Source organism: Euleptes europaea, chromosome 18 (genome assembly GCF_029931775.1).
Source record: "Euleptes europaea isolate rEulEur1 chromosome 18, rEulEur1.hap1, whole genome shotgun sequence".
NCBI classification, from domain to species: Eukaryota; Metazoa; Chordata; class Lepidosauria; order Squamata; family Sphaerodactylidae; genus Euleptes; species Euleptes europaea.
In genome coordinates, this window is record NC_079329.1 from 40,842,429 (window position 1) to 40,858,143 (window position 15,715).

The 15,715-nt window shown below is 45.2% G+C and overlaps 2 protein-coding genes across 2 annotated transcripts in view; one reads left to right on the forward strand and one right to left on the reverse strand.

Moving 5' to 3' along the window:
- MRC2 (mannose receptor C type 2) overlaps positions 1-7,090 on the forward strand; it is a 112,589-nt gene extending 105,499 nt beyond the window's left edge. Inside the window, exons 24-30 of the mRNA XM_056864732.1 lie at positions 1,397-1,635; positions 2,383-2,551; positions 2,648-2,797; positions 3,858-3,977; positions 5,042-5,221; positions 6,186-6,201; positions 6,823-7,090. Of these exons, the coding sequence (XP_056720710.1) occupies positions 1,397-1,635; positions 2,383-2,551; positions 2,648-2,797; positions 3,858-3,977; positions 5,042-5,221; positions 6,186-6,201; positions 6,823-7,057 (1,109 nt within the window). The 3' untranslated portion in view covers positions 7,058-7,090. The remainder of the gene's footprint in view (positions 1-1,396; positions 1,636-2,382; positions 2,552-2,647; positions 2,798-3,857; positions 3,978-5,041; positions 5,222-6,185; positions 6,202-6,822) is intronic.
- A 365-nt stretch (positions 7,091-7,455) lies between these two features.
- The window catches only part of MARCHF10 (membrane associated ring-CH-type finger 10), a 111,342-nt gene continuing 103,082 nt past the window's right edge, over positions 7,456-15,715 (reverse strand). The window contains exons 10-12 of the mRNA XM_056864733.1: positions 11,262-11,399; positions 10,535-10,550; positions 7,456-7,646 (exon numbers count right to left, since the gene is read on the reverse strand). Of these exons, the coding sequence (XP_056720711.1) occupies positions 7,456-7,646; positions 10,535-10,550; positions 11,262-11,399 (345 nt within the window). The remainder of the gene's footprint in view (positions 7,647-10,534; positions 10,551-11,261; positions 11,400-15,715) is intronic.

Below are 15,715 nucleotides of genomic sequence, written 5' to 3' on the forward strand. Positions count from 1 at the left end.
GTGGAACAGGGTCTCTCTAGTGCTTTCCACCCCAAAACTGATGGACAAACTGAACGGGTCAATGCAGTTTTGGAATGTTATCTTATGTAAACTACCACCAGGATGATTGGGTTGGGTTGTTGCCTTTTGCTGAGTATGCTTATAACAATGCTGTACACCAATCCACAGGTTTCAGCCCGTTTCAAACTGTATATGGCCAGGACTTCGGTCCCATTGGCCATATCGACGTTTCGGGGGAGGAGGGTGGTAAGGATGTGGCAGCTTGGGTGGACGCAATTCATACCACCTGGCCCTGGCTAGTAAAGAATCTGGAGCGAGCTAAACGTCAATACAAAGCTCAAGCTGACAAGCACCGGTCTCCTAGCCAGGACTTTAAAGTGGGAGAGTTGGTCTACCTGTCAACAAAAAACCTCTGGTCCACCCGCCCGTGTAATAAACTCAGTGCCAAATATGTGGGTCCCTATCCCATTTCTCGAATCATTAACCCAGTAACCGTGGAACTCTCTCTTCCAAAGACTCTGAGGCACATCCATCCAGTTTTCCATGTAAGCCTCTTGAAACCTCATATTGCATCCTCGCAATGGCATCCCAAACCTCTTCCAGATCAACCAATGATGGTGGGAGGGGAGGAGCATTTCGAAATTGCTAAAATCCTGGACTCTCGTGTCCGTCATGGCTCTCTTCAGTACCTGGTTCATTGGAAACACTTCCCCCCTGCCTATGACGAATGGGTTCGTTCACGATATGTTTCCACCCCGCACCTGGTGCACGCCTTTCACAATGCCTACCCCCACAAACCGTCCCCCTTGCAGGATGGAGGGGGCCCTAAGGGGAGCAGAATGTCAGGCCTTCTTGCTATGTCTAAGATGGTTTCGTTTTCTCACAGGCTCCCGTTCAAGGACTGTTTCTGTTTCTCTAAACGCTCGCATTCCTGTTCCCTTTGAAGCTAGCGGGTGCCCGTGGGAGCCTTGGTGTTTCTAGACTGTTTGGGGTTATCTCTCATGAGACTGTATTGCTGCTGCTTTTCTGGTATTCTCATATAATCAAGTGCTTGCAATTTCCCCCCCATTCCTGCCTTTGGATTTCTAAGCTCTGCTTGCCTATGTTACCAGTAAACCTACTCTTTTGGACTACTAAGTCTCCTGGTGTGGTTTTTGGATTTCTATGGACCAAGTGCTTACACTACCTCACAGGGTGTCTGCTGTGGGGAGGGGAAGGAAAGGTGATTGTAAGCCGGTTTGAGTCTCCCTTAAGTGATAGACAAATTTGGCATAAATAAACCAACTCTTTTTCTTCTTTTGAATTAAAATCATACTACTAGTGGTACTGGAAGAAAGTTCCAAGGTATAATTATTGCAATATGCGAAAGCTCTGACCCTTATCTCCCCACCCCCAGGCCCTGCTCTAGTCCCTTCCACAGCAGGCTTCCCTCCTGCTGCCAATTCGACCCTCTCATATCTCCACGGCATCTATCGCATCCTGACGAAGCCACTCCGATGGCAGGAGGCAGTGCTCCTCTGTGAGAGTTTCAATGCAAGCCTAACAAACGTGATGGAACCATATACCCAGGCCTTCCTCACCCAAGCAGTCAGCAGGGTGCACGCCCCACTCTGGATCGGTTTGGCCAATGAGGAGGTAAGAAGACCGCAAGAGGGCATGACTCAGAGCATCTGTGCAGAGCAGGGCTCACAAGTTGAGGGGGGGGGGGAAACACAGTCAGCCTCTTGAGATGTAAGCCAGCTGGATCTAAGCCAATATTGACAGGAGAGTAATGGGCAACCATAGAATTAGATAGCAGGAATGTACCTAGCGATCATCTATTCCAATAATTTAAAAGCAGGCTCCTCAGAGCATAGGAATAAAGAACGTTCCTCACATAGCTTTGCATTTTAGATGAGTAGGTGCTGATGAGAGTTGGGGGACAGGCAAGTGTACATGCCTACTAAACCAAAATTTCTTGCCAAACAAACCATGGAAAAGCAAGGTGTTCCACAACTGGCACTGGCTGAGCACCCTTCAAGACAACTGAGGTCCCAGCTTCCTGTAAATTTATGCTCACCTTCTTGGTATTCCAGAGATAGAAGAGGTCCACTCTCAGCCCTAGGTTGGCTCCTACATGGGGAGGTGTCTTAAATAAGGGTGTGTGTGAAATAAACCATGATTGCCCCAAAAATAGCAGAGAAGGGGACGAGCCTCTGCACACTGAATCTCCATCATGGCTCTCTGATGGTTTGGAGGGTCCCCTCCGGAAAACTTCAGACCTGTGCCTGTTCCCTTGAGGCAGAATGGATTGTCATCTTCTTCGTGCACTGTTTACAAGTGTCTTTCAGGCATCTCAATGTAGCCAAGCTGAATGTGGCAGTTGTCTTTGGTTGCTTTCAGGGAAGACGAAATTATGTATGGTTCACAGATGAGAACCTTTCCTACACCAACTGGCAGGATGGAGAGCCACAGCAAATCATGGGATGCACCTACATGGATGTAGATGGGACGTGGAGGACTGTTGGTTGTGACACCAAGTTGCAGGGGGCAATCTGCAAAATGAACACAGGTGCTTATGGGATCTTCGCCGAGAGGAGGGGCAAGCCAGCCCTGAACTCGAATGAGGAAACCAGATTTTTTTTTCTAACTACCTGTTCCTTTTCAGGGCTCCCTTCCTCACATAGGTGGAGCTATAATGGGACCTGTCCTAATTCTGTAGAAGATTCCTCTTGGATCCCCTTCCGGAACCACTGCTATGCCTTTCACATGGAGGTCATGCTGGGCCCAAAGGAAGCCGTGAAGAAGTGTCAGAAAGGTAAAATTCTTAAGAAAGCTCCATGTGAGCAGGAGCCAGACCACAGTCCTGGAACGGAGCTTCCAGGAGAGCCCCTCCCAGCCCTGATCCTTCGATCAGGGTCCCAGAAATGGGGGTGCAATTCAGAGCCGCAATTTCCTGCAACCTCCCAAACTGCCGCTCTAACCAGAAGTTTTGGACAGCATCTCTTGACCTGACTGTTCATGTCCTCCTCTTGGCTAAGAGCAAAAGGACAACATCTCTTTGGCTCTTCGAGCTCTGGCTTGGACCTCTTCAAATGCCAGGGCATGAAACATGCCAGACCTTAGGGCTGGGGAGGGTGGGGTAAAAATGTAATAAAATAAATAATAAATCCATTGCAGTAGTCCCCTTAAGTGTCTGGAAGGAGGATGGTCCAGGAAGTGTGCCTTCCTTTTTTGTTTGACATCAGGGCAGGTAGTAAACTGCTAAATCAAGACTGCATCATGAGCCTTGGCACTGGCAAGTAGATAAAATTCTGCCACTGCAAGAATGCAGTCTGTTACTGGCACTCAGGTGCATCCTTCTTGGGAAGAGATTTTTGTAACATTCGATCATTCTTTGGTGTAATTGTAGACATATTTTCAGTTATTTGTTTATTTAATCAACATGACTAATTTTCTCCACAATTTGTTGTACTGTGTATGGTGGTAATGCACCTCTTCAGAGGCGTAAACGTGAACTGATATCCACGTATGGTGGCCAAATTCTTTTACTAAAACATTTCCATTTTCTATTTACACTTCTGATTAGAAATGTTTAACAATAACGACTATATTTTGGAGAGAACATCTCTTTCCCCTCCTTCCTCAAGTAGAAGAAACCAGACAATGAACTCAACATGCCCTGAGTACTTGATGCTCTTAAAATGGCATGTCTGTTGCATCTATTTTATGTTAAAAGTAAAATAAATGTAACTTTAAGGGTGTAAGAATTGTGTATATTTATTTCCCCCACAATTTCTGGTTCCCCCCCACCCCCATGACTTCAACATTTCTGGACATTTTACATCTCTGTTAATCCTGCCATCCTTCCCCCACAGTTGGCGGTACTGTGCTGTCTGTCCAAGATGAGATGGAAAATGTCTTTGTTTGGGAGCATCTACAAGCCTATGAGACTCAGTCCAAGGGGGCTTGGCTGGGTATGACCTTTAACCCCAAAGGTAAAGCAGGCATTTTTTGTCACTGGTAGAGAAGGAATTGCATGTATGTCTGGGGTAAGTGAATGTCATCACCACAGCAGGCCAACTGAGGCTGAAGAGCTACCAGATAGCCTGAAGGTGATCTAAAACAATTTTCAATGAAATTTTAAAGGAAGGTGAACAAAGTTGAGAGATTTTGTCCAGATAGCCAGCAGCACATTAATTAATGGGATTTGTGCTTTCTACAGAACTTCCATGTGGTTTTGGGGTGTGTGTGTTTCATATAAGCTTGTTCAATGAACGTCATCACTGGGTTGGATCCTGTCAAAAAGATCTGCATGTGGGGATGGGGAGAAATTCACCCCGCCCACAGCAGTACTCCAATCCCCCCTTATGTTGCTCCGGGCGGGGGGTTCCCCATTCCCCAGAGGCAGCATGCCAGGGGGCATGTATTGCTGCTTCAGCAGGGAAGTTGTACTTCCATGCATGGAATTTAGATGGATCTCTCCCTGGCTGGCCATCAGTAGACTCCTCTTGGTGAGTATGCCCCAACTCCTGCTCTTGACTGTGCACTATTTCTGACGTCATAAAATTGTGCCCCACCATAAGGATCACAACAGATAATATGGAAGATCCACGTTTTTTAATTTAAGAGCAGCTTTTGGAAACTTCCAGATGGAAATAGTAGCACTGTGAGTGGAAGCATTTTAACCCCCTAAATAATGTTCTCCCCCTCGGTTGATATTACCCCCCTTCTCTCTGGGGCAGGGAAGACCGAGCTCTCTATCATGTCTGGTTCTCCCCTCTGAGCAGGGCTAGTAGCTTTGTGAGGGATTAATATGATTCAGGTTGGGAAACCACTCTGTTTTGCCCATCCACCTTCAGTGGATGCCTTCTGTAAGCAAGTTCAGATTCTCCACCTGTGCCTAGTCAGTGTCCTTCCAACGACTTCTGCTCTAAGGAGATTCATTTTGGGAAATCCAGATATGGGTTATTTGCTGCTTTCTAATGGCCAGGCTGGCTGTTCCTTGTCTATTCCTATCACTCACACGCAGAAAGCAAATGTGCCTCTCTCTCCTCTGCAGGGGGCATGCTCGTCTGGCATGACAACATGGCCATGAACTACTCTAACTGGGGACAGCATGACACAGGACCAAATATGCTTAGCCCAAATAGCTGCTACTGGATCCAGAGCAGTGACGGGGTTTGGGGTCTGGGCTCCTGCTCCAATGTCACTATGGGGGTCATCTGCAAGACTGCTCGAAGTAAGTTGGGTGGGTGTTTGGGAGAGAGGTTTCTAAGGAGCCACGGGTGACCCCCAAGAGCCTGTGGTTTTGCACACAAAAAAGCAGAGTACTGGGAGACCCGTAACGCGGTGGTGTGCGATCCATGCTGGCACCGCATTGGCGTCTTCAGCAACTCCCTTTTTAAAAAATGGATAGTACTTATGGCTATGGGGGAAAACTTGGGAATGTGAGGGTGGTAGTACTTGATGAAGTCTCTGGAGATGGTGAGCGGGGCTGGCCTTGGTAATTGGATCAGAGAATGACAGCCCAAGTGGTTCCTGGATTTGGGATTATTATGAATATTTTCTTCCTACAGTGGCCTATTTCAGCAGATCTCATTTTAGGGGGTTAGTGGGAATGTGGCCACTTTCGTGTGGATGGGTGAGTCAGACAGTGGTGACAGGGTGATTATACTGTGGTGTTTCTTATGATCACTAGATGGTGGTTGCCATATAGTAGCCCCAAATCTGTTAGAATGATAAGTTTTACTGGACTAGGTGAGGTCAGTATAAAATTTGTAATTCTTTTTGAGTTTGTGGACATTTTTATCAGGCAGATAGAATAAAAAGGCAAATCTCTGGTAAATAGACTGGAAGAGAAGGAGAGAGAGGAGGAAGGTTTGCCTAGCCCCAACCTTTCCGTTCTGTCTTCAATAAACCCTGGTTTTACTCCTTTCTAAACTGGTTCATTAAACATTCTTGTTCTACCTTTTGTGAGAATTAAGGGGTTAGTAAAAAGCGCGCAAGCGTTAATGGTTGATGCCCGGTGTTCAGAGAAGCCTGGCTGAGACTGAAAAGGGAACGCAGAGTCCAGTTGAAGCACCGTCGGTATGGAAGGGCTGGGGTGGGAAAACAAGCAGTAGGGTGCGCAGCAGTGGAAATGAGCAGCCGACTGACAGGTTGTCTTTCTCTTTCCCCTGCCCTGACTTCTCTTTCCATGGCAGTGGAAGAAAGCAACTTTTCCAGATTAGGTGAGTACTCTCTCTTCCAGCGGCTCACGTTTAATTTCTGGCCCCTGCTCAGGCACGAACTGCTGTAAACGCCTGACTTTGCAGCTTCTGCACATCCAGAGTTGGGCATCGTGCTCGGTATTTTGAGTAGCACTTAGCATTCTAAGAATATCTTTATATTTAAAAAATCTGTATATTAAAAAAATAATGCCCTTCTAAAGGATTATTTGTCCACAAAATAAGCTTGGAACCATTTTTGCAAAATGTTGGTGAAATTTTGGAAGCTAGGTAGAGTACTTTATCCCCTCCCCACACACACACACAGAAATCATTAGCAACACTAGAATATATTTTGTGAAGAGGACACAGCATATTTGCAGGATGTGGCTCTTTGCAGAATGTGGCTCTTTGTAGCCTAAACCTGGGTAAGAAGTGCCACCTGGATAGTACTCTCTTGACTTTGGTCAAGGTTTCTTCACATCAGTGAGACCTATTCTTGGCAGAGTTCCCCCTGCTTCCAGCATCTATGCTACTAATGACCAATCTGGCTAACCAGATTAGGCTAGACTTGGCCTGTTTGTGCACATTGGTTGAATTTTGCCCTTTCTCAAAAATGGACCTCCTCTCCTTCCTTGTCTTCTGCAGCTTTCCTGGAGAACACAAAGGCTATTGCTGTGGTCATCCTTTCTGCTTTAGCTCTGTGCACATTGGTAGCTATGGCCATCTACCTGTACAAGCGCCAGTGGATCTCGGAGCAGAGGGCTTTTGACAGCGCCCGCTACAGCCGCACCAACTCCAGCCCCAGTGAATCTGCTGAGAAGAACATCCTGGTGTCTGACATGGAGATGAATGAACAACAAGACTAATGGTGTGTTTGGCGGGTAGGGGGAGAGCAGAAAGGAAGGAAGGGAGAGCCTCAAACCACTAGGGTGATATGAAGAAACACAAAAGTTTTTTTTTCCTTTGAAAACATCATAAGAAACCCAAACCTGGCCCTACCCAGGGACTTCAGAAGGATGGGGAAAGGTAGTTCATCTCTTGGACAAAATCCTCCCTTGGCACACTCTGGAGTCTGGCACAATCTTTTCCACTTTTCCTTCGAGATTGAAGACACAAGCATTCCTTCCACCTGGTTATAATACCAATACAGGGAAGAGTCTTGCAGGATTTTCAAGCTTTTCTCTTGGTAAGAATGTGCATTTGCTATATTGCATTATTTCCTGGAGCCATGTACATAATTAAAGAGTGAAAAACCCTGAGCTGGTTAATGGTAGTTTGGTGTGCTGTTCCTCCAAAGTTGAGACCGGCTAAAAGTAGTTTCCAGCCTTTTGTTCTGCTGCAAATGGCATTTCTGCAGCATCACTGAACATGGTGACAAAAGCAGTGGCCAGGAGCACACGGCCAGAAAGGTGTGGAAGGCCTGCTCTTTGCCCCATTGGTAACAGTCCTGGTTCGCTGTGTAAAAGCCACAGCAAAAGGGAGCAGTGAGTGGAAAGCCGCTACCTCCAGTTCAGAATCCTGGCCTGTGGGGAGGAAGCAAACTTCAATTGGCCCCAGGGGCCCACATTCAGGAGACCAGCAACTTGAGGCTTGACAGAAGGGCTCCAACACCAGGAAGTCCTGCTTCTTGTGTAACCAGAGGAGGGAGGGAGCAAGCCCACAAGCATGAGAACAAGCCAGGCCCATGCCCCTCCTCGTGGTTGGCTGTGGAGACCTCACTCAGACCTCATTCAGAAGAAAGGCCCTCAGATTTCTGAGGAGGCAAAAAACTAATCATGAAATGTGTTAATGCTTAAAAACTTTTTAAAAAATATTTCATTGCTGGGTAAAATTTGTTTTTTAGTAGCTCTCCTTTTTTACATTGTATCTGAGTTGGCAGTTATACTTTTGGGAAACATTTTGTACCCATGTGTAGTAGTCAAAGGCTGTGCATGTTCTATAATTCTCTTCCCTTTGTTTTAATCCTTTAAAGAAGTGCAATAAGACAGTATGTTTTTTTTCCAGTTTCCAGAATCAGATGCAGTTCTGCTGGGTAATCTGGGTATGGACACTAGATAACTAGGAGCCAGTGAGAGGCCATCCGGCTTTTGATGAAGCGTAGAGCAAAGAGAAACATGGACCTAGCAAGAGAGGTTTCTCTTTGTCCTCTGCATTTAACTTTGGCAGGATGACTGTGCTAAGGACAATGGAAGGGACAGATTTGTTTTACCTTTTTTTGCTCCTCAAATAATTGTGGAGGTTATTGTACAAATATATAAGAAGAAATTGGTAATTTTCACTTAAGCTGGATATTAAGTGTTTACAAAAATGCTTATATTTTTTATTTTAATCTTTGTATCTGAAAACTGCCGTTACATTCCATTTCATGGGGAGTTTAGGAACCAGGTCTCCCTGAATGTCTTCTGTTTATTTCTTGAGTACTGTTTTGGAGAAAGATTTTCATGCATATTAGTTCATTGTTCATTTGTGTAATGCCTTAGAAGCAAGAAATAAAGTCTCTAAGGCTTACTTTTGATCAGGACTCTACCCTGAACACTCTTCCATATCAGGGGCTCTGCTGTGAAATATGTGAAGCAGTATGCTTCTGAGTATGTACAGTGTGCTTTTGCCTCACTAGTAAATAGCCATGATCAGAAGCCAAGACATGAAGCCTGTGAACCTTTTGTTTTGCATGGCAATGAAGCAGAAAGGTCTTTGCAGCCATTCCAAAGAGAAGGTTCTCATGCAAGCATATTGTGGAAATGATGCAGGCATGTAAATCAGGCACCAGGAGAAAATATTTTCTGAAATGGGATATAGCTTCCCAAGAACATTGGGGCACAGTACTGGTGCTTGTTTGAACAGAAGGGAATTGTCACAGAAGCATGTGTGGATGGAAGGGAAGGAGAGTAGGCCAGTGGGGATGGTAGTCAGGGCTGGCCACAATTGCAGAGCTGAACGGAAGGGCAGCCTCGGCTTCGGCACCCTCCCTGGCCCTCGCTATTTCCTCAGCTCCTCCTTCAACAGTGATGCTACCAGAGTTGCCCCTTAACAAGAATTTGGGTTTTATTTTTCTCTTCAGCATATCTTTTGCTTTCAAGAAGAATCAAACAGAACTGGACACCCAACAAGAAACTCCCAATATGAAGGGGAGAAACAACCATGAAATAGTTTTGAATGACTGGAAAGAAAGGTTTAAATAAGTTCTATTTTATGTCAACATTTTGACTAATGTGAAAAAGTCCTGTAAAGGTTGCTGGGAACTTTTATAATAGATTACCTTTTTTTGTAAACATTGTAAACCTCTGAATAAAACTTCATTCCTCATCAATTTCATCCTTTCTTTTTTCCTACTGTTTTCAGTGATTACAGAAAGCTAAAACAGTGTTTCCCCATGAAACACTGTTTTGTTTTCTACATGTTTACCATCATAGTGCAAAGATTAGTTTTAATTGGTATTGGGAAGATGCCATTTTGGGTGGCCTGGGGACAGAACACGAGAAGCAATTCCGTTGTGCTGGCTATGGATGGTCTTCAGCAAGTGGTCAAAAACATTGTTGCAGCTTCTTCAGTTGGGGGAAGGAGGGTATGAAAAAGTCAGGAAGTTTCACGCTTTGCTCAGATGTCGGTGTGTGTTGGGGGATTGTGGAAGGTGTGCCTGCTTGCGAGTCTGAGTTAATGGGGACCTCCTTTGCCTTTGAAAGGTGTGCACTGGACAGCTTGCTCAGGGGTGCTTCAGTCAATGTGTCTGGCGTGGACAGAAAGATTCGACTGCAGAGTATAATTTTTAGGCCAATTCTGGGGCTGAGACACTATCACCAAGGGACTGAGGGTTACGTGTTGATATCTTTAGGCAAAAGGCTTGTTGTGATTGACACCAGCTTCTGTTGTCTTTTTGGGTGCAATGCTGTGAACCAGCTATTGCTGGTTGAGTTCCATTTTCCTAAAAGATCTCTTCCTTGAAGAGGCACCTGAGCTAGGCTGCAACAGGTTGTTCAGCACCCTCACAGCTATGGAATTCTCCTCTGTTGAAAGAAATTGCACAACTGTGGGGGAGGAACGACTTCTGAATATATTTAAGGCTGTTTCCATCTCTTAATACAAGCTGTCTCTAGTCTTTTCACATTTGACAGCAACAGCTGCAGCAGAAGAATGAAACACGTTCTCCAAATTTAGCCTGCTATGATAATGAAAATGGGACACAGATTAGCTTTAGCTTTTCATTTTGTGGTCTTCTCCCGATGGGTGTCCTCAGTGTGCTCAACCATTTGTCATTGTCTGGGCTGCTATTGCTGTTACAGCTTAACATTAATTCAACCATATGCTAGGTGCTGTATGGAGCACAGAAACGACACAGTCCTTACCCAGAGAAACTGCAATCTACATTTAGGTGCACAAGAGAAGAGGGATGGTGGTACACTTAATTCCAATAACATTTTCCTGGGAATATGCCCCACTAAATATACTTGAGTAGACCTTCTAGGATTGCTCTCTAACACTCAGATTAGGTAAAACGTGCTTATATGGAGGGATCTGGCATAAATAAGAGTGCCATGCTATTTGATCTGCATGCTTATCATGCATCCCAAAAGAAACGGCCTCTTCCAGCATATTTATCTTTCTTTCTTTTTAAAAAAAGGGTGTCTGATGAGCAAACAAAATATTTGTATTGGTATCTTGTGCCATTTAAAGGGACGATTAGCTTATCAAGTAGATTACACTGCAGTGCTTCAATACATTTTCTAAAGTGTGCTATGAAATGTGACCAGGCGTGAGGTACTCTTCATCTCCAGGAATGCTCCCCCACACATACACACAAAAGAAGAGCTCTGAACCATGGCGACCTGTGCTCACAGAGCAGCGGCACTTGATGTGAATCTATCGCTTGCCATTGCACATGCTGGCCCAAAGCCAGAAGACCCTGCTAGTCACTCTTTCCATTGTGATTGAGCCAGGGAGGGGGACAGATAAAAAAGTTTACACTCTGCAAACTGCTATTAATTACCTATGTTGTTCCGAAAGGTTGAAGTCAATATTGCAACTTTAAAAAAAAAGAACCCGACCAGAGAAAAAGCCAGAACAACCCCGTACCCTCAGAAGGATGGTCACATGAATGGGAGACACTGAATAGGAATAATGCAAATTGGGCAGCCGAATATTAAGCCAGGAGGTCAACATTAAATCCCCCTTGAGCGTTTTCTTAGCCAGTGTTCTCAGAATTGGCCGAATCTGCAAAAAAGAGAAAATAAATCTCTACTTAGAACCCTTTTCTGTGTAAAATGACAACAGCCTTAAATATGTTCAATTAACTGCTCTTCAGAATTACAGAGAAAGCCCAAAATGGTCACCATAAATGTGACCAAATGATCCAAATGTGATAATCTAAATACCTCCAGAGGCTGGTTCTGAGACATTTGATAAAATGAAAGAGCCCAAGGGCCCAAAAGCTGCTTACGATAAACCAGGACATTTCAGCAACTGTTATGTTTGGACAGAAATTGTGAGGACAGACTTAAGGTAGTTGGATCTGTTGAATTTGTAAAAAAGGAGCGTGAAGGGAATCCAGTTACAGAGAAGATTGCCTTAAGGAGACTAATTGGTATAATGCTTCCTCGGGAGGTGGTAGGCTCTCCTCTGGAGGTTTTTAAACACAGTTTGGATAGCTATCTGTCAGCAATGCTGATTCTGTGGACTTAGGCAGATCATGAGAGGGAGGGCAGGAAGGGTTGTGGCAGTGCTTGGCTCTCATGGCCCCTTCTTACATACCCAAGGTAATGCCGATCACTACTTTGGGGTCAGGAAGAAATTTCCTGCGGGCCAGATTGGCCAGGGATCCTGGAGGGTTTGTTTGCCATCTTCAGGGCATGGAGCAGGGGTCACTGGGGGTGTGGGGGGCAGGTAGTTGTGAATTTCCTGCGTTGTGCAGGGGGTTAGACTAGATGACCCTGGAGGTCCAAACTCTATGATCTATGATTGTATAAATGGACTTTGTGTGGGAGGGGACAGGTTTAGCTCCTTCCTTTCCCCCTGCATTGCTTCCCCATTAAATGGGCAGCAAAAAAAAAAGTGTTTGGGATGGCTCTCTCAAACCATGTCTCTTTTCCCCCCTCAAAGCACAGCTCAGAAAGATCTCGACTAGGCATTAGGAAAAACGTTCTAACCATGAAGGAGGTGGCGGAGCTCTGGCTTTGTGGTGTGTGCACGCCTGCTTGTGGCATTTTTATCAGTGGGAGTGTTAAGGCACAGGTTAGATGAAATTTTGCTTAGGGTAGTTAGATTGACTCAACCTGAGAGTCAGGTGGAGGACTGAGAGCTGCCTGTCTCTCTGGAGGATGAAACGTTGTGGGGGCAAGGTTGTTCCTGAAAGACGGTGTTCCTAGGAGAGCTCTCTAGCTGACTATGGGGAAGGGTGACCCAACAGAGCCTCTCAAATGACATGAGGCTCCTTTCTATAAATGAAAAAGTCATCCCTTCAAAACAAATTAATTCTTCCAGTTTAGTGGGAGTTTTTTCATCAATAACTAGACACAAAATTCTACCTTTATAAGGAGCCAAAGGGAATGTGACTGTTTGGCAAACTTGAACTTTGGCCCCATGACTTTAAAAAAATTGTGAGGTTGTGTTTCTGCCCTGGGAAAGAGTGATCGGTGTCCTTCGTTACAGTTCCTAATGCGTGAAGCATCAAAGCTGGGTGCCACCGCTGGAGCAGATTAACTGGCACATTATGCCTGAAGCACCTCATCCTTCCTGTTCCTCTCCCAGCTTCAGGTGTGGGTGGTGCTTAATTTCTACAGAGCTCTAGTGCTGAAGCCTTCCAGTAAGTCCTCACCCATCATCCTAGATGGATGGACACAGGTGAAGGCTAAGCAGCAGGGGGGAGGGGAATGAATTCTCTGTCAATGGAAGGGGGAATCCTTGGAGGGGGTGGTCCTGCCTCCCTCCGACTTCACAGGCATGAGGCATTAGGCTAATCCTTGCAGAGATTTCCAGTTCCTGCTGCAGACTGCTCCCTGGCCAATGACTCGCCTGCTTTGTTTGCCTGCTTTTCTTTTCCTAGAGGCCTTGAAGGCTGTAGCTTGTTCCTCTCCCCCAGCCTTAGGCAGTAGGGGACAGGACAGTGAAATGTTGGGGGGGGGGGGTTTCTCCCTGAAAAAGGTATTTCTTGTGGCCATTATTTTTGGCTAGAAGGGTTTTTGGAGCTGAGTGCTCAACTTGAGAGAAGAGAACGGTTTTTTCCGCTTAAGATTGACTCTGCATGCATTCTGAAAATGAACGCATCCTCCACAGAAACCGAGAGCAGTCCTTTTGCCTGTGGCCCTCCTACACTTGGGGAACAGCATGCATCAGATGGGTGTAGCGCCTTAAAAATATATCTCTACAATACTCCAGGCCTCCATGCTTCTTTAGTATCATCACTCCCTCAGTAAGGGGCGCCGATCAACAACTCCAAGGGAGTTTCTTCTTAGCAAACAGCAATTTTCCCAGGAGTGCCTCTTTGTTTTGTCTCTACTTTCTGCTACCTGAATGTAGGACTACCCTTGTGGACTACCCTTATTGCACATTGATGGTTAATGTTAGAGCTGTGCACTTACCAGCCATATACTGAGGCACTGTCCTCAGCTAGAACTGGAAAACTGCAAGAATTTGTAAAACTCTGCCTATGAAACAAGTGGAAGGCACAATCCTCCAGGATATACTCCAGTGCGCCAATGAAAAGAAACCCTCACAGGAAGCCCAATGTGTCATTCTATGCATATTCAGAAGCACACTATCACTGTAAGTTTCAGGACTGAATTCTTGCTTCAGAACAAGATTCTGGGTTTTGTGCCCATGAGTTGGTACCACATGGAATCCTGCCAGGGCCTCTGAAAGCCATGAATGGGATGTGCCCAGAGGCCTTTCCTGTGAAATAACTGACACAACACTGCTAGTCACTTCTTTGTATCGAAGCTGAAGCTGAAGGGGTGTTGATTAAACATCACTCTACTGAGGAACGTCATACTTATGGGTAAGTTTAGCTTCAAGTCAGGAATCCCCAGATAGATACTTAAACCTAGAGACTGGGGCCATGAGCAAAACAGGCAGAAAAGCCTCGGGTTTGCAGAAAAAATAAAAATATATGTGCGCGTGTGTATGAGTCTAGAAAACCCAAATAACAGAAGCAGCACCTGTACCTTTAAGCAACACAAGCTCTGTGCAGTTGCCATTGTGGGGGTTACTAGGCAACCACAAAAATATGGCCAACCTTCAGCTTTGATTTTTGTCCAGGCTTCCAATTTCTTTCATGTTGTGGCAAGAGCCTTTCTTCCTTCCTTTCAGAATGTGTTCATATGGCTTCATTTGAGGGACTAGGGATTCCATTCGAATACTCACATACCTCTCTGTGAGGATTGAGCTATGCAGAGTTCTTCAGCCTATGCTGCCCCCCATGGCATGGGTGAGGGACTGTGTGGCTCTGCCATCTTCACATTTAGAGTCTCAAAGCCTTTTACCAATTTGTTCCAGGCACAGTAAACTCCTTGATGTGCAGATGGAGGCCAAAATAGTTTCCCTCATCGATTTCAACACAGAAAGCAAGCATATGTCCCTTTCTTTTTGTTCAGCGAAACTAAGGAGGTGGCACGAATGTGCTTGTGAGTGTACACTGCACTCTGAATCAAGGAATATGGCACTCCCTCTATGTGTGTGTGTCGAGGGGCACATATCCTTAATTCAAGCCTCTTAAAATGGCAGCGCAGTTTGTAAGCTCACTCTCTCAGGTGAATAAATTATGGTTCCCCATCCCTCTCTTTCCTTTCTCTCAGCTGGTCTCAAGGACAAACATAGCACTAAAAGAACCACAAAGGCTTTTTGGTTTTTGCTTTGCAGCTTTTATGCTTAACAATGGATCCAGAATCCTAGCTCAGTTAAAAAACAGTTTAAAAAAAGGACATCTGTGTTTGGATTACAAAGAATGTATTGTACCTTTATCCAGGTAAATATACTGGATCTGCACACACATAAAGCAATATGTCCATTTAATTTTTTTAACATGTCTGCTGGGTTACAAGGTACTAAACTGGCCTGCAGGAAGGGCTGTTTTGGCTACGGAAGGGCAGAGACTGAAGTTTCAAAAGCACTTTACTTTCAAAAGATGAAGCTTCAGCCCTCAGATGAAAGGCCCTCAGTCTAAACTGTCAAAATACAATGTACAGATGGTTTTCCTTCCAAGCAGTAGCACAAGATTATGTAACTCCACCAACATATTTGAACCTCAACATTAATCTGTTACTGAAATACAAAGTCTCTGTGTATATGCTGTGTGTAAATGTATAGAAACAAAATGAAAGAACTAGCCTGCAGTGGGCTGTGGCCCTGCCACAACACTGACAAAAATTCAGTCGCCAAGCCACACCAAACGCGTGCAGAGTACAAAGTTAACACCAAAGATGTGTTTATATATATTGCTAATAACATGTAGTAAGAATCATAGGTAAAGGTCCCCTGTGCAAGCACCAGGTCATTCCTGACCCATGGGGTGACGTCACATCCCGACGTTTACTAGG